The sequence below is a fragment of the Bos grunniens genome, chromosome 10 (assembly GCF_055505025.1).
Source record: "Bos grunniens cultivar Pamir isolate PY7600 chromosome 10, Bosgru_T2T1.0, whole genome shotgun sequence".
NCBI classification, from domain to species: domain Eukaryota; kingdom Metazoa; phylum Chordata; class Mammalia; order Artiodactyla; family Bovidae; genus Bos; species Bos grunniens.
Genome location: NC_141174.1, coordinates 21,598,845 through 21,617,752, shown reverse-complemented (window position 1 = coordinate 21,617,752; position 18,908 = coordinate 21,598,845). Strand labels below are relative to the sequence as shown.

Genomic DNA, 18,908 nt, shown 5'->3' with positions numbered 1-18,908 from the left:
TCTCACCGTTCTATCCTCCATGAGGCTCCCAGCAGCACATGTGTCCTGAAGGGGAGTCTAAATGACCCTCTCTTGGCATTTCCCCAAAGCATTCTTACCCACATATACTCCTCCAACACTTTCAAAGGTGTAGCTTCCAATCGTTTTCTTCAAGGGAAGAAATATTTCCTGACATTGACCTTGGTTGCAACATAATCAGTCCCTTAGGCAGGTATCCCAAGATGCAGGTCCTGAGGAAAGGAGGAGAGGAGGCCACGTCTCTGGTGTGGGATGAGGGTTATCTCAAGACCTGGGTAATGCTCTCATTTGCAGACGCCAAGCCAAGGCTGCCTTCTGTGAACTGTCCAACATCTGTTTCTCAAGGATCAACACCAACCACACCATTGAGAGTCCCTCCTATTGGAAAATCCAAAAGGCCATACTCTGGGCCGGCCCAATGTCAGTCTTTTTCCAGGGCCTTCTGGCTGAGGTGATTTCCATACCTGGAGTTAATCACTTCACTTTTGCAGACTCAATTTTCTGCTTTCAGGACTGCATTACCCTAAAGCAGTTGGAATAAAGTACCCCGCCTTGGGCTAGACAAGAGGTAGAACGAGATGGGGTGGGATGTCAAGGGAAGGATGAACAGCTCAGGGTTCCAGATTGCATGACTACCTTGGAAGCCAACTTTCCCTCAGAGAACTCCCAGAATTGTGACCTCTGACAACTGGTATACCTTTCCACGTTTTGCTCTACCCAACTGTGAAATAGCCAGATAAAACACTTACCTCCATGAAGGGCAAAGGGGCCCATGGGCCACTCTGCAAGTGAAAAACCTGCCAAGCACTCCACGGAGGTTGGGAGATGCAGCAGAAGACTGTCAAAGCATCATTGCAACATGGGATCCAGCCCCCAGCCCAGACCCTCCCCAATTCAATCCAGGCTAGAGAGAGAGGAGGGTAGAAGGAGAAGAAGGCAGGGAAGGGGCACAGGCATGCATCGCATGCATTCCTTTCATCTTCTCCTCCCCATCCACCAAGGAGTTGGTTGGCACATTTACAGGTGACTTTGTGTGGGGTGGGAAATGGGGCAGGGGTGGGCGGTGGAAGAGGAAGTGCAGGGGACATTGGTAATCAGATAATTGGAACACAAGGCAGATGTAACTCAGCAGGGTCATGAGGAGTCGAGGCTGCACTGTGCCCAGGAGGTGAAAAGGAGGACTTGGAAATAAGCTAAGGCTAAGAAGGCAGAGATGATACCGAAACAGGGTGAGAGCGAGAATACAGGAGGGAAAAGAATAAAAAAAGTCCATTGGTCAAAAGGAGGAGGGAAGAAAAAGTAAAAAAGGGGGAGGGGAGAAAAAATATAGTTGCTTTTTGTTCTTGTTGCTTTGCAGCTTGTTTAAATTTTTTCTTTTTGTTTTATTTTGTTTGTTCATTTTTTTTTTTTTTTGTAAGAATCTCACACCTGATATTCCACGTTCCATCCATTTCGGCTCACCAAGGACAATGAAGAAATTCTCTTGCCTTTCGTATTCCTCCTCATCTACTATTTTAACCCTTACGGTTTTCCTGTAGGGACAACAAGAGAGAAAGTGTCGACTGGGTCGGAAGCTTGGTTGGTCACCCGGAGCACAGCCTTTAAAACCATTCCCCATCACTCTTGGCACATGCAGCCCAGTCCCGCCATGGTGGCTTTTGACAGGACTCAGTGGATTATATCGTTCTTATGTCAAAACTGGTCTTAGCTTTTCTTATCTCCTTGGTCAGAGCTGTCCTTACGAGTGAGAGGAAAAGGGAGTCAGAAGGCAAGGGAAAGTGGGCAAAGGAAGGGATCCACGAGGATGGGAGGGAAATGGGAAGGAAGAAGTGGGGTGATGGTGGGGAGGAATCATTTTCGATCCTGCTGATGGTTAGTACAAAGTGAGTTGGGCAGCACATTCCATTGGGTGTCACATGGTAACTGGCATTTCTTTGGGGAGCAGGTGGACTGCTGGCCTATGGGGGTGGCCCAGGGCTCTTCTACCACAGAGAATGTCAACAGTCTCTAGCTAGGGGCTTGTTTCCCTCCCTTGTGTCTATACCCACTTCATATGTGAGCCTCATAAAGAAAATCTTAAAAGGAAAGTATTTTTGAGGCAGGCAAATCAGAGACAAAGAGAAAGGAAGAAGGAAGGCAGAATTCTATCATCTTCATTCTTTACCTTGTAGGGCTTTAGTGGTGGGAAGTAAAATAAATACGTATTAACCACAGTATGATGTGGGACTCCTTTAAGAGTTACAGCTGATGCATTCCTGAAAAGTGTGATGAAAATGACACAAATCATCAATTCTAAATCATCTTTGGACCTCTATCACATGGGGGTGATGTGTCTCAAAGCTGGCTTCCTTAAATGCAGATTATTAGGCATCAGGGGGACATGGTGATGGAGGTTTCTGCTCATTTTTGGGTATCTTAGCAAAGCATGTGCTTACTCACTCAGTCATGTCTGACTCTTTGCAACCCCATAGGTGGTAGCCTGCCAGGCTCCTCTGTCCATAGGGATTCTCCAGGCAAGAATACTGGAGTGGGTTGCCATGCCCTCCTCCAGGGGATCTTCCCAACCTAGGGATCGAACCCAGGTCTTCTGCATTGCAGGCAGATTCCTTACCATCTGAGCCACCAGGGAAGCCAAAGAACACTGGATTGAGTAGCCTATCTCTTCTCTAAGGGAATCTTCCTGACCCAGAGATTGAACCGGGGTCTCCCACATTGCAGGCAGATTCTTTACCAGCTGAGCTACCAGGGAAGCCCCAAAGCATAATATCTATTAAAACCAAATCATACAGGAAAGCAGTTTCCAAGAAAATCCTTTCACAGACTGGCCTGAGGCTGGTTCAGGTCCACTGTCATTGGAGAAGTTGCCATGTGGGCCTGGATCTCTCTGTGTGGCTTCTCCTGGTCCTTCATGGAACCACAGTGGTGTCAAGAAGTCCTAATAGTGAGCCCTAATTGTTATTTTCTGCTTTTTAGTTTGTATTTTGTTTGTTTTGCCTGGGACCTAAATGTTCTCTAAAGGGTAAAATGTGCTAACAAATAATAGTGTAAAAAGTTTCATTAGAACCTCTGATGTTCCTGTTCCATTCTGAAGACAGGGTGGGCTTTATCATCTATACAGTGTTAGGCTGATCTAAGGTGCTTTGTTGGGCACAGGACTTGCTGTGCATTTGTGGTGTGTGTGTGTGTGCTTATGTGTGACCTTTTGAGCACTTTCTGGACATCTTTCCACACCTTGCTCAGTGCACCAAAGACAAATATCACTGATTGTCAAGAGGCATTTTCTGGGACTCTCTCATCCTAGATGTGGTACCCTAGGGCTGTCTACAGGATGTGAGCCTGGCCTGTTTTTCCACTGCAGGGACTCTGCTGGGGGACAAGTAGGGGGTTCTTGCACTGTGACCCTGGGCACGGTCTGGAGAGACACGATTGATGGCTATGCCCTCCTGCACAGTATGATCCATCTGAAAAAAGGATTTTATGTCTTGTCTCTTGGAGGCTGGGGTGTATGGGGCCATTTAAGTTGAAGCAGAAGCTCTGCCCACTCTGAGGAGTCCTGTGACTTCTTGGGGAAGCCTCCCCTCAGGTCAGAATCCTCCCTCCCATCTTCTAACTGCCTTCACACCTAGATGCCCTTCACAGGGAAAGCAGAATATGACAGGCAGGTCTTTGATCTAGACCTAGAACTCAAACCTGTACTTTCAGCTCAATCAAGGTCAGGGAGAGAAAAACACCCTTGCTCCCAGGGATATGGTAGTTAAGCGGCTCTCACCTAAGGCCTGCCTTGAGGAATGGCTGAACCACAAATAGAACCCAAATCCAAATATATTGATCGTTGGTACCCAGGGACTATCAGCTTAGCCCTGAGAAGAGCTGCCCCGTGGACCTCGGCTAAGAGCTGAGCCAGTGTTCCAGGGCTGCCCTTCTGCCTGGAGCTGTGCTATCTTTTCCTTCCTTGCATCCTAAACCACTCGGGAGAAGCAGAGAGCCTCGTATATGATACTCTCAGGGCTGGTGCTCTCTCTCTCTCGTTTTTTCCCCAATATCCATTTCCTCATCCCACAAAAGTTAGCACTGGCTCTTGAGCATCCCTCTTATGATACCATGTGACAGGCTGGCAGGTGTTAGGGCAGAGCTGGGTGCAGAGAGAGGAGAGGGAGAGAGGAAAAGAGAGGACAAGAAAGGAAACAGGGACAGTGAACCAGAGAGGCAGAAGAAGGGGAAAGAGAAGGTGACAAATGGGTAGGAGAAAGGGGGAAACAGAAGAGGAGAGGAGGGTGTTAACGTTAGTGTGCAGGACAGGGTACTACACCTTTCTGAAAACTCATATCCACCATGCGGGGGCCCATCATCTCAATGAAGTAATTCTTGTTTTTCTCATACGCCTCACCATCAATTACCTTGATGTGAACTGTTTTGCTGTGGATGGAAAAATAAGGATCATAAGCAAGGAGTAGACTGGGGGGCTAGCCAGCCACAGAAGAAACAGGAGGAGAAAGAAACAGGGAAAAGACCCAGAAAGGTCAAATATCTGCCCCAACACCATAGGAGCACAGAGGAGAGTGGTCGCCCCAGACCGCCTTCCAGCCCCACTAGACTCCTCCCAGGCTTTGAGTGGCTTCATGGCATTATTAGACTGGAAGATGCTCAGGCTTTGCAGTTAAAGGATCTAGGTTGTAATCCTGTATACGCTATGTGACGTTGGACGAATAATTTCTCTGCTACACAAACAGGCCGAATAACACTAACATCATCCCAGGGCAAACGTGAGAGCTGTGAAATATACGTATAAAGGCTCAGACATTTAGGTTCTTCTAAAGCATTTCCTTCCTTATTCTGTCTTGCTTTTAGAGCAAAAGAGAACTAAAAAAAAATTTTTTTTTTCTTTTGAAATCAGCTGATACTGACTTGAAAGGTTTATTTTATAGAAAGGGCAGAAAGGGCAGTGTGTGGGGGATGTTGCTGGCCCGTGGGAGTTTTGCCTGGAACCAGTCCCTTTCTCTGTGTTTGTGACTATCACAGGGAAGCCTAGAGGGCGGTTTGGCTCAAGTCACACCTTCTGGTAATTCACAGCAGTTGTCAAACACTACCGATCAGATCTGCAAATGAGCTTCTGTTGTCAGAGGAACACACGGACTGGATCACAGGAACTCTGACTCTCTGAATTACGATTAATTCATAAATCCTACAGAGATCTTATGATGAGCACAGTTAAGTTGTTTTTTGTGCTAAAAGGAGTTGTTCTGTTAAACATCGAAAAACAAAAACCAATTTCAGGAACCCTGTTTTGCATATTTCTTTACTTTAAAAAATACTTATTACCAGGAGCTTCAAAAACAGAGGCAGTCCTGAGCCTCTCCCAGGCTATGCTTGACGAGGGGGACGTTTCCGGATCAGACCCCAGATACTAAGCGGGAGAGACGTTGCGGGATGAGGGTGGGCATGGAGCTGAGTCTCAGCGGTGGGAGAGAACGGGCCACATAGGAGCCCTGCTCAGCTGCCCCAGGGCATCGCCCTTTCCCACTCGGGTGCCGCGAGGCCTGCCCTTGAGGAGACGGAGGCTTTCAGCTTCACCCTTTGTTATTTAGCATAAAGTAGGAATATGGCTACATTGTGACTTGGAACAACCTCTCTTCTCTCCTGTGCTTTCCCAAGTCACTGTTAGAACTCTGGATGTCTACAGAGCTTCCATCAGCCACACTGTCGATCTTGTAGATGTCGGTCCATGGCTCCTGAAGTGAATGTAATAGCAGTTACTAACGCACCCAGCCCCTGCCACCCCACTGCTTCAAAAACGGGCTCCAAGACCTCATCACTTGTCACACCCACCCCAGTCACAGATTAACCTGGCCGGTCACCAGAGAGTGCAGGAATCACCCATTGGGGTCACTGAAAGGCCACAATCCTTTGGCCTTCTCTCCTCCGGGGCAGTGGGGTTTGTATCAGAGACGGTGACCTGGGGTCAAACCCCGCCCCACCTCTCAGTTAGCTGGGTGACCTCAGGCGACTTGCTAGAGCTCGCCAAGTCTCATTTGTAAAGTGGAATACTAATACCTCTTCACAGCGTTCCTAACCAAGTCTCATTTGTAAAGTGGAATACTAATACCTCTTCACAGCGTTCCTAACTGAGATAATGCGCGCAAAGCACTTGGCAGGTTGTGCGTTCCCTAGTAAGTGCTTAATAAATAGCCACTATCATTACTAAGAGTAATATAATCCCAGTTTGGTGCATCGAGAGTAATATGTAAAGAAATCTCATCTCCAGTTATTGAATCAGAGGATAAAAGGGAAGTCAAGAAATAGAACTGGTGACCCAAGAGGTAGCACAGGCTAGAAATAGAAGTCAGGTCAAGAAGGAACTGGACAGAACAGGATCATAACTGCCAGATGGGTTCTTAAAGGGGCTTGGAATGTTCAAGGTAGTAGCATGGAGAGCGACTCTCATATTCTCCCCCAATCTGGCTTTGTGTCCCTGCCAGTGACAAGTTGTGGGCTGGACAGACCACATGTCAGGAACACAGCCTGCCTTGTGCTTGTTTGATTTTCAGTGAATGGATAAACAGAATGAGAGAAGCCACTGACAACTTAGTTGAAGACCGAGAAATGAGGCCAGACAACAAGTAGTGGCAAAAGAAATTTGGCTGAGCGAGGAGGACCCTCTAGTTGGAAGGTGTCACAGGGGAGGAGGCAGGATGTAAGACTCCCTCCCTGAGATTGCTTGTGGGGAAGGCACCACATCTGCTTGGGCTTAAGGCATGGCCTGGAGAAAATTGAGAAAGTTCTCAGTTCTGCTTAAGCCACAAATCAGGCCAGAAGAACATTTACATTTATTAAGGGTCACCAGCCGAGTCTTGAGTTCTCTTTCTAAACTTGTTCTTCTCCACTGCAGTCAATGGAACCATCATCTATTTAAATCCAGAATCGCCTGATTCCTTCCCTTCCCCTCATCCCTCCCCATTGACAGCCCCCGCCCGATGCCCACTTCTGACCCTAAAACATTTAATTTATCACCATCTTCCCTCTATCAAGACCTAGATCAAAACAACATTACCTGTCCCCTGGACTTTGCAATAGCTTCCTAAGAGGTTTTCCTGCTCCTGACTTTGCCATCCTCCTTCAATTCCTTCCCTGCATGACAACAGGGTTATCTACTAAAAATAAAATCCAGGTCTTACCATGCCTCCTTAATTGGAATAAATACAAAATTCTTACTATAGCCTATAGGATCTTATATAATCCAGCTTCATTCATAATGTTTTCCCTTTGCTCATGGATCCCAGACAGACTGTCTTCCTCTTCCTTAAATCATTGCCCACTTAGGGCATCATCCTTGCTGTTCCCAGTGCCTAGCTCTGAGCTTATCCTTGTCCTTTTGATGCCACATAAACATTCCTTCCTCGAGAGGCCATATTACCTCCTTGGGTCTCTTTCCTCCCCACCATGCCCACCCCTCCACCCTGGATCACTTTCTATCATGTTCCATCAAGTTACTTACTATGCCCATTCCCTTCAGTACACTGATCACAGCCTGAAGTTAGCTGGTTAGGTTATTAGCCTACTTGCCTATAGTCTATCTGTCCACATTAGAGTGTAAGCTGCCTGAGGACAGGGAGCCTGTCCTTCTTGTCACTGTAGTCCTAGTGTCTGGTGTAGAGGAGGCCCTTCGTCATGCCTTCCCGACATGGCTAATGGCAAAATTCTAACACATTACAAAATCATAAAATTAATCTGAAATTCATGAAATTCAACATGAACCTGAGACTTCATGAAATGAATCTACTTTGCCTTTTTACAGTGAAAATGTAACTCATTAGGAACAAAAAATATATTGACAGCTACTTTGATGGAATGCCTAAGCATTCTCAGTGGGACAAAGAGGATGCTGCAGCTGCTGCTGCTAAGTCGCTTTAGTCGTGTCCGACTCTTTGCAACCCCACAGACAGCAGCCCACCAGGTTCCCCTGTCCCTGGGATTCTCCAGGCAAGAACACTGGAGTGGGTTGCCATTTCCTTCTCCAACGCATGAAAGTGAAAAGTGAAAGTGAAGTCACTCAGTTGTGTCCGACTCTTCACGACCCCATGGTCTGCAGCGCACCAGGCTCCTCCATCTATGGGATTTTCCAGGCGAGAGTACTGGAGTGGGGTGCCATTGCCTTCTCCAACAAAGAGGCTAGAAGCCCACATGTCACTGAACTACACCCTCAGCGTATTTCACCTACGCTATCTGTCCAGTCTATGGGACATGATGTTGTTCTTTCCAACAACAAGCCAGGACCTAACCCTACGCCAGGGTTTAGGCTTGGGCTTCTGAACCCTGCCTCTCTCCCATTCCCAGTTCCTCCTTCTGCCCAGCTCATGCACGCGTGCTCAGTCTCACTTCTCGCCCAGCTCTTTGTGACACCATAGACCGTAGCCGGCCAGGCCCCTCCGTTCATGGAATTATCCAGGCAAGAATACTGGAGTGGGCTGCCAGTCCCTTCTCCAGGGGACCTTCCCTTCCGCTCAGTGGCAGATACTAAATGGTCATGGGGTCAGATTATCCTGAGCAGCTGTTCCTAAAAGCCAGTCATGCTTTCAGAGACAGTATGTCTGTGCCTGCCTTTCCTCCAAGCCTTCTGCAGAGGGAGGTGCCAAAGCAGGCAGCATTCCCAGCTAAGACTGATAATGCTGCTTGAAAAGATGCCCCCAGAACCTCGCCCACCAGCAACTGGGAAAGGATTAGGAAACATATTTCTGGGCTGCCTAGCTGGCCTTCTCAGAACATTCTTTTGTATGAGGAAATCCAATTCCAAATCAGGACCTTGTGAATCTTACTTAACACAAGGAAGGAATCTAACATAACATATACACTCCATCTCATTCAGCGCCGTATGAACTTTCTCACTTCATCCTTACTTGAGCCGTGTAACATAGGTGATATTCCTCCCACTCTAAAGATGAGAAAACAGATGCCCAAAGAGGTTAAGTAACTTGCCCAGAGTCACCCAGGTAGGAAACAGCAGAGCTGAGGTTTTAGCATATGTCCCTTATTACTCCTGTAGCTTATTTTGTACAAGCAGGTGGGTAAACTCTGGGTGCCATTCCCCAGCTATGGCCACAGCAAAGCAGCACAGAATTCTCCCATTTAAATTCAGGCAGCATAGGCAGGTAATAAAGGGATCTGACTCTGCTTTGCAATGTGAGTAGGTGGCTTCTTAACCCTTTGGCCCTCCCTTGCTGGAAATAATCTCTAAAGAATCCCTGACTTGGTGACCTCTTCCCTCCTGATTCCCACTAAATGACTCTTCACCACATCAAGAAGGGTTCCTTTTCATCATCTCTATATTTATCCTGGCCGCTCCAGGCCAGCTAACACTCACAAAGCTTCCTTGACCCAGGGCCGTAGGACAGAGCTGTTAGCCTTTCTGTGGGAGCTTTCAGAAGCCTCACGTCTGTGCTGGGTTCTTCTTTTAGTCCTTTTTATCTCTCAAGTCGGTGCCAGCAGCCCCCGTCTCTCCCTCTGCTAGGTTTCTGGCTCTGAACCAGGGCAGAAAAGCCCCTCCCACCTCCAACACAGCCTGACAGCCCAACACTGACATTCCCCACCTCTACCAAGGTCTGGGGGAAAAGCTTCTCATCTCATGAGAAGGCTTAAGATGCTCTCATTGGTTTTCTCTTGAAAATCGATGTGTCATAAGGTCCCCAAAAATAGCATTTCTCAAACTTCGGTGTGCATGTTTTCCCTGGGAATCTTGTTAAAATGCAGATTCTGAGTAGGCAGGTCTGGGGTGGGGCCTGAGATTCTGCATTTCTAACAAGTAACCCAGGTATTTGGATGCTGCTTGTCCAGCCCCCAAGACTTTTGGGGGAAGTCTCTCTGATCTACTAAAAACTCAGGGAAAAGGACGTAGCTGCTCAAAAACTAGTGCCAGTCAGGGAGGCGGAGCTGAACTCGAAGTCTAGCATTTCAGCAAAGGCTGGAGTTGGGTCCATTCTGACACTACATTTTTTTTTTAAATTTCTTAAATTTGCTTTTCAGCCATACCACGTGGCATGTGGGATAGCTCCTGACCAGGGATCAAACCTGTGCCCCCTGCAATGGAAGTGCAGATTCTTAACCACTGGATTGTCAGGAAAGTCCCTTGACACTACATTTTGAGAGGCAAATTGGAGTGCACCCTGAACAGTGTGACTTGTTGATGAAGACATCATGTTTCAAATTAATTGACTAATATTTAATAGTGCTTACTTCTGCCAGGTACTGCCCTCTTTGGGCACTTCATTAGAATTATATATTAGATAGAATGATCAGAATTCTAGAATTATATATTAGATTATAGAATTATTATATTAGATAATTCAATCTTCACAACAAACCTATGAGGTAGGTACATGCCAGGCAAGGTACACAGATCATCTCATTTAGTTAGTATTTACCATAACCCATGTAGGTATGTACTATTTTTATTGCCATTTTATAGATGAGGAACTAGAGGCCCAGGCAAGTTAAGAGACTTGCCTAAGGTCACAGTTAAATGAGTGGCAGAGCTGGGATTTGAACTCAAACAGTGTGGCTCTGAAGGCTGACCTTCTAATCCGAATTGGATATGTGGATCCAGAGGAGAGGTGTCTGCTTGGGGAGGAGATGGCACCCACTCCAAATGGTCCTGGGGCCATCACAAGTGGTGTGTCCAAAGGACCGAGGCCATTGGCCAGAAGGCAGACTTCAACTCTACCATATACCATTACATCAATGAGATCAACTGATTTAAAAGGGAGTGATCACCCCACTTCTGGTGGTATGCAAAAGTTGGATGATGGCCATGCATGAAAAGGTGTGTGGAAAGGATTCTACATGCCACAGGAGGTCAAGGAGATGACCTGTAAAGAAAGATCAACACTCAGTGGTGTGCTGGTAAACCTGTTCATTGGGGGAAAAAACAACAACAACCTTGATTTGGGGTGATGTCTTCCATGGTGTAAATGCTCCCACTGTAGTAAATTTTAGGGTACGAGTAGTTTGAACAACCAGCTTGCAAAAAGCTTAAACACATAACAATCAGCTCTTGTGAACTGGTAAAAGCCAGTTCCAACAGACCACTGACAGTTTCAGATTCTACCAGCACGTTCCAGAGAGGTTATGATGAGAAAAGGGAGTTCTGATCAATTTACAAGTTATTTTACTACCTGTGAGTGTTTGCTCAAAATGGGCAGCTATCTTAAAGAGCTTATTCACATAAGCCTTTGGGGAAAAAAGGCTCAGGGATTTGGTTTTTAAAATAGATGTGGGTGGGTGACAAGACTGCGGTAGGTTGAATTTCTATAATGCCCCATCTTACGTGGAGCCACTGCTGATGGCCACTGCCGATGACCATCCATTCAAGGGATGGTCTTTGTTGTGGTTTGACTTTGTTTTGAGGAAAATATTCTGGAGTAAATTTTAGTCTACTGTAGCTAATTTGTTATAGAGGAATTTTGTGTAAAAGAAAAGGATCATTCTGAACTTTGCAATGATCCCTTATACATTTTCTGAGAACAAAAATGATCAGCTATGTGAAAAGATTTTTCAATGAGGATGCCAGCATTTTATGAAAAACCAGAACTTATTAGATGAAAGCAGTTATTGAATCTTTCAAATATACTTGATCATGCACAAACCATAAGCATTTTTCTCTTAAACTGGAAATAAATCTTTATCTGTTAGAAACAATGTAGCCAAAATATGTGAATCTGAAGAATTTTGTTGCCAATACTTAATGGCAAATATACAAACCAAAGTTGGTAAAAATGTAAAATAGCATGAACAAAATTTGCATTATACCAGATTTGAACATCTAGTAAGATTCACATTTATACTAAGTTTTCAGCATTGTGTTCTTCTGCGTTCTTTTTTTTTTTTTTTTGCTTTTATTAAAGGTTTAAAACAAACAAACAAGTCCCATCTTAGCACAACATGTATATCAATTATACCTCAATAAAAAATAAAATACAATGTCCCCTCAACAATGTCCTACCTTAATTCCTGGAGCCTGTGAATATGATATCACCTCCTCATGATGTTATGTGATATGTTATGTTACCTTAAAATAGGGGGATTATCCAAGTGGGCCTGACCTAATCACCAGAGTCCTTAAAAGCAGAAAGCTTTACTTCTGGCTGAAGAAAAAGGAAGCCAGAGGACTTCATGCATGAATCCCTTTGAAGCATAAGAAGGATACAGCATGCTGTTTAATGATGGAGGGCATCCCGTAAAGCAGGCAGCCTCAAGGAGCAGAGTAGTCTCTGGATGACAGACAGCAAGGAAGGGGGCCCCCAGACCTAAAGCCACAAGAAATTGGATTCTGCCAGCTTCCAGAATGAGGCTGGAAGCAGACACTTCCCCAGAGTTTTCCAGACAAGAGCCCAGCCACCCACACATTGATTTCAGCCTCGGGAGACCCTGAGCAGAGAACTTAGCCATGCCATGCCTGGACTTCTGAGCTATGGAATTGGGATTTAGGTATTGTGTTACATCTCTAAGTTAATGACACATTGTTTCACAGGAACTAATATGAAAGGCTTTTTAAAATTTTATAAAGTCAGGAACTGAGCCAGATGATCTCTTGGAACTGTCTTGCAGTGTCTATTTCGTAATCAAACTACTTTGTCCTGATGTAGAGCCACTGCTAGGCTCCACAGCGCCTTTATGCAAAACTGAGAAAAGATACAGCCTTGGAGACACACAGCTTGGCAAGAAGAAAGCTCCTTCCTCCAGCTTCCAGAGCAGCAGGTCATGTCAGACAGCTGAGCTTGGTGTGGAGAGTGCTGGTTGAGTTTTGAGTCTCCACTCAAGGGTCTTTATGCAGTGCACAACCTGTACAACTATACATGGCAGCCTCGCTTGGCAGACTCTTGCCTGATCGACGGTTCCCCACACATGCTTGAACCAACAAGAATATGGGACAGGTGAAGGCAGAGACATGGATTTCACTGAATAACTTTCTGCAGCCTGGGGAGTGGCCAGATAGGTGGGAGGATGAGCAGGCAGGGAGGTACAGAGTGGGAGGGAAAGGTGTTTGGGTGTGTAAGGAGGAGCACGCACAGGATTTCTGCTGCTTTGGCATCTATGTTGTACCCTTCTGATGAGCCTGCTGCTGTGTGCAGCTTTTACATACTTAGGACTAGTTGCGCTGATCAGAGGAAACCCATAAGTATGGGTGGCTTCCCTTAGGCAAAATGTAGAAACGTTCTATCTCCACTGACAATTAAGATCGGACTGCTGGGCAAGGCGATGGGCGCATACCCACGTTTGAAGACTTCATGTGCATCCTGTCCATTTGGGACTGTCTGGGCTCATCACTGGGTACCATAACTCACGGCCGATTCCTTCCCTTTCCTAATCCCCTGCTTTCCCCATACCTGAAGAACTTCTTACCTGGGGCTAAAGGGAAAAGGACATCTGAAATTACTGCATGACTATGAACTTAAGGCTTTAGGGTATGTTTAGAGCCAGAATAGTGCCAAAAGTCCCCATAGGGCCACTCATTCTGTTTCCCATAGGTCTGGACAAAGTGAGAAAATCTTTTAATGTTTTAAAAATATGGTCTTCTAAATAGGCACCCTTTCTTTTTTCCCTTTGTGCTTTCTATTTATTATAACTCAAGTAAAATATTCTCAAAGATATATGGAATTTAGAAAGATGGTAACAATAACCCTGTGTACGAGACAGCAAAAGAGACACTAATGTACAGAACAGTCTTATGGACTCTGTTGGAAAGGGAGAGGGTGGGAAGATTTGGGAGAATGGCATTGAAACATGTATAATATCATGTATGAAACGAGTTGCCAGTCCAGGTTCAATGCACGATACTGGATGCTTGGGACTGGTGCACTGGGACGACCCAGAGGGATGGTATGGGGAGGGAGGAGGGAGGAGGGTTCGGGATGGGGAACACATGTATACCTGTGGCGGATTCATTTCGATATTTGGCAAAACTAATACAATTTTGTAAAGTTTAAAAAAAAAAAAAAGCATACAGAGCAAAACATGGAACTTCCTCGTTTCTTCCCCCGTCCTTTTCATTTCTTGCTCCTCAGTCAGCAGTCTGTCTGCGTTTCTGGTAGACACCCTTTCTTTGGAAGGCTGTCATGCCTCACAGGGCAGCCCTACAGGGTAGAAAAGACTATAGATTTTTCTCTCTCTACCTTTTCATAGAGGATATAGACTGGACTCTTCATTCCAGGAATTAGATGTTCTCTGGAATATCCATCCCTCCACACACTTATCCATCCATCCACCCACCCATCAATATGACCACATACTGATCAAAAGCATGTTCCTGCCCTCACAGTCTGGTGGTGTGAACATGTACAGAAAGTACCGTTTTCCCCCTGACCAATGCTTTTATGGCATTTCCATGGCAAAGCAGGTAATATTAAGCTCTAGGAGAAACTTCTCAGTGGAGGCATCAGATTGCACTACTCAAGCACAGCAAATCTGTCTTGCTTTGAGCATGCCACAAACGTCAAGGAGGCTCCTAAGCTTGACTACGTCTCCTGGCCACCATGCAAAGATAAGAGCCTATGTGAGCACATGAGGAAAAGAGCCCCTCCACTGTCTAGCTGCAATGTCTCTGCTGGGAGAAGACTGCTCTTCAAGCCACAATAAAGATTTCTCCCCCTCTGCTGCCCTATGGTAGGGAGTGCTTCATGCTCTTGACTGTGTGTGTGCGCACATGCTAGGGAAACTATCTATGACAGGGTGGGGAAGGGTTAGGTATAACCCACTGTACATTGGAGGGAGAATCTGGCCTTCTTGAAAGAAGTCTCTGCAGGAGTCTTACTTAGTTATGCACAAAGGGAAATTCAATTTCCAGTCCCCATAGGTCTCACGTGTGGGTCTCAGTTCCATATGTGACTCAGTTATTTACAGCCCTATTGGTAAAGCATCTGTCTACAATGCGGGAGACCCAGGTTTGATCCCTGGGTTGGGAAGATCCCCTGGAGAAGGAAATGGAAATCCACTCCAGTACTCTTGCCTGGAAAATCCCATGGACAGAGGAGCCTGGTAGGCCACAGTCCATGGGGTCGCAAAGAGTCGGACACGAATATATATATCTGGGTCCCAAGTGTGCCTGCCTCACCCTAAGAAAGTAGAATGGAGAGGAGGACAATTCACAGCTGCAATTCTCTTCCTCTTCTAAGTCAACAGGGGAGGGTAAGAAGAAGGAAAAAAAAAAGGAACCCATCAATGATCTGGGAATAAACCATTTCTGTGCCTTGAAACTGATAAATCTCTTTCTTGGAAAGGCAGTGAGAATAATCTATAAAATCATTTTATTTAACAGTGTGTTTCCTCCAGCTCCAAAGAGAACAAGTGACTGATTCATAGCTTTGGAGACACCGGGTCTTTCTGTCTTATTTTCTCTCTCTGTTGGGGATCTCATTTTTTCAGGACGATTCTGATCCAAGCAGAAAGGAGGGAAGTTCATACTGTACAGATGTGAAAATTCAGGTCCAAGGAAAACCTTGTAATAGTTAGGAAGAGAGAGGAGCTCGCTTCTCAGGACCTGAGTTAAACACAGTCAAAGCTTCACTTTCCACCACACATCCCTGTCCATTGCAGCACTTAAAAAGCCCATCCTTCTGGTGGATAATTTTTAGAGATCCCAGTGAAGAGCAAGTTCAGGAAAGATTACTGTTGCAGGTCTGAGCAGAGAAACTCCTTCAATTAGGGACTTAACAAAATGGAAGGTAAGCTGCTGGTCCTACTAGAGTTTTCTTGACTGATTTAATCCAGAACTAAACTAAGGCTGACCTGCAGCATTCCATCCATTCATGTAGATGTCATGGGACTGCAGGCCCTGGGGTTCTGTGATGCAGCGGCCCTGGGTGAGAGGACAGCATCCAGGTTAGGTGTCAACCGTTGTGTCCATTTTGGGTGAATTGTGTTGTGTATTCCAAAGGGGTTGTCAGAAATTTCTGCCTATGAGACTTTTCTTGTCTAAAGACTAACTGACTTTATTTTATTTTGGCCTTGCAGCATGCAGAATCTTAGTTTCCAGATCCGGGATCAAACCCATGCTCCCTAAAGTGGAGTGCAGAGTCCTAACTACTGGACCCCCGGGGAAGTCCCTGCCTTTGAGATTTCTAGATGACCTGTTTTCCAGTTCAGGGTTCTTCCCTTCTTCTACCAGCCAAACAGAAAATTCTTGTCGTGCACCACCTAGAGATAAACTGGAGCTCAGACTGTCAAAGGGTTGGAGAGGGCAGGGTTGAATCCTGGCCCCTGCTGAGCATAGGAGTGCTAAGAGCTGTACCCTCTGCTTCAATGTCAAGACCTAGCCTCTAGCTACTTGGTGATCTTGGCAGGAAGACAGGAGGCCAGTTTCTTGGGTAACAGAGTAAAATCTGCAGCTGAGATTTTCACAGGGTGAGGAGAACGGACATCCTGTTTGCTCTGTGATAAAGGTCTGAAGTTTGCTCACTATCAGTGGAAGAGGCCGTTACAGAATAGAGTCACAGGTCCACGGCCAGGACCAGGGTGAGGCAAGCAAGTAAAAGGTGCAAAACCTAAGGGTCCACCAGGCAACTCAGGGATCAAGATAAGTAATATTTTAATGTAACATTAAAAAAAAGGATTAAGCTTAAAAAATTCATAATGAATACCAAATTTTTACATAAAGACAGGAGCCACCCTGCATGTGTATGACTCACCTCACCCTCATCCTAACCCACTCCAGGGGTCATTTGGTGACTTGGGTTAACAGAGAGGATGTTAGCCTTGGAAGCAAAAGATAGGAGTTTGTATTCAGCTGTTGCTTCTCATTCAATGCCTTCTCCTCAGGCACTCGTCCTCTCTGAGCTTAAATGAGAGAACAGGAGCCCTTATCTCCCTCTTAGGATTTTTGTGGATGGTGATATAAGCCAAAAAGCACAACCCTTGCTTTTGGAAATGACAGGTTTCAGTCAAGCATGTCTCTGTGTGTGTGTATGTGTGTGTAATGCGCAGGGCTCCTACTTTACCCTCCAAAACTAACCCCGTAGGCCTCTCAGGAAGGCTCCCAACTTTCTCAGCCTTTCAGAGTCTATCCCTTCATCACTGCTGCCCACCTCACCTGTCCTCATGCACCAGGGTAAGTCCCCACCCTCTGAAGACAGGTCCGATGTCCACTTCGAACTTCCTAATTTTAGACAAAAGGGAGAAGACTGGGGAGGGCAGAATGTCCTCTCTGAAGGCACTGCCTTTGAACTCTCCTCTGGACGGTGGCAGCCAGTTCTCTGTGGCCCTTGCCCTTATCAGGGATGGCCCAGCTCTCCTCACTGGTACTCTGCTCAAACCACTGTCACTTCTGGCCAGGACCCTTGTGATAGCCACCTAAGTCAACCGGGTCCCTGCTTCCATCCCTTTTGCTGAATTAAGAGTCCATTCTCTTCTCAACAGCAAGGGGGCTTTAAAAAATTCTTCATGAAAATCATAACATGCCACTCCCGTACTTTAAACCCTCAGTGGGTTCCCAGTGCACTGAGAATAAAATTAAACTGGCTATGATTCATGCCGATGTATGGTAAAAACCATCACAATATTGTAAAGTAATTATCCTCCAATTAAAATAAGCACATAAATTTAAAAACAACAACAACCAAAAAAAAAAAAAAAACCAACTCTGCATAATCAAGCCCAGAAGTTCTGAAACTTCAGCATGTTCAGAATCATTAAGAGGGCTTGATGAAACACTCAACACTGGGCCCCATCCCCATTGTTTCCAATTCTAGAGGTCTGGGTAGGGGCTGAGAATTTGCATTTCAGACAAGTTTCCATGGACACTGATGCTACAGGCTCCCGAACCACCCTGAGGACCTAACCGGGTCTGCAGAGCTCAGCCTGCTGCTGCTGCTAAGTCACTTCAGTCGTGTCCGACTCTGTGTGACCCCATAGATGGCAGCCCACTAGGCTCCCCGCCCCTGGGATTCTCCAGGCAAGAACGCTGGAGTGGGTTGCCATTTCCTTCTCCAATGCATGAAAGTGAAAACTGAAAGTGAAGTCGCTCAGTCATGTCTGACTCTTTGCGACCCTGTGGACTGCAGCCCACCAGGCTCCTCTGTCCATGGGATTTTCCAGGCAAGAGTACTGGAGTGGGGTGCCATTGCCTTTTCCGAGAGCTCAGCCTGGCTTACTCCCAACTCGCGCCCTACCCCTCCTCCTCCATCCACTCTACCCAAGCTCTACTTGTTTTCTTTCCATTTTCTCAAATGCATCCACCTCAATCCTGCTTCAGTGCCTTTTCACTAAACTCTTTCCTAAGCCTGGGACCTTCCTGATTCTTACCATCAGGGCCTTTTTAAATGTTTCAGTTCACCCGTTACTTCTTTGTCCACCCATTCTGATTGGCTCTAACTACTCTGCATCAGGTCACCCTGTTTTGTTTTTATCTTGTTAGTACGTCAAGGCTGTATATTGTCACCCTGCTTATTTAACTTATATGCAGAGTACATCATGAGAAATGCTGGGCTGGAAGAAGCACAAGCTGGAATCAAGATTGCTGGGAGAAATATCAATAACCTCAGATATGCAGATGACATCACCCTTATGGCAGAAAGTGAAGAAGAACTAAAGAGCCTCTTGATGAAAGTGAAAGAGGAGAGTGAAAAAGTTGGCTTAAAGTTTAACATTCAGAAAATGAAGATCATGGCATCCGGTCCCATCACTTCATGGCAAATAGATGGGGAAACAGTGGCTGACTTTATTTTTTGTGCCTCCAAAATCACTGTAGATGGTGATTGCAGCCATGAAATTAAAAGACGCTTACTCCTTGGCAGGAAAGTTATGACCAACCTAGATAGCATATTGAAAAGCAGAGATATTACTTTGTCAACAAAGGTCTGTCTAGTCAAGGCTATGGTTTTTCCAGTGGTCATGTATGGATGTGAGAGTTG

General features: G+C 45.9%; 1 protein-coding gene across 9 annotated transcripts in view; it reads right to left on the bottom strand.

The window, feature by feature from the left end:
- SLC8A3 (solute carrier family 8 member A3) overlaps positions 1-18,908 on the bottom strand; it is a 168,107-nt gene that overhangs the window by 15,748 nt on the left and 133,451 nt on the right. For 4 of the 9 annotated variants that reach the window (XR_015134093.1, XR_015134092.1, XM_086320007.1 and 1 more), the window contains 2 exons: positions 4,328-4,434; positions 1,447-1,550 (listed from right to left, as the gene is read on the bottom strand). The exons of 1 other annotated variant lie outside the window; for it this stretch is intronic. Coding sequence is in view for 6 of the 8 variants with exons in the window: in XM_086320007.1 (XP_086176133.1) it covers positions 1,447-1,465 (19 nt within the window). In the remaining 2 variants the exon portion in view is untranslated. Of the gene's footprint in view, positions 1-1,446; positions 1,551-4,327; positions 4,435-18,908 lie in introns of those variants that run through there. 4 more of the 9 variants (XM_086320004.1, XM_086320002.1, XM_086320006.1 and 1 more) reach the window with 2 other exon arrangements.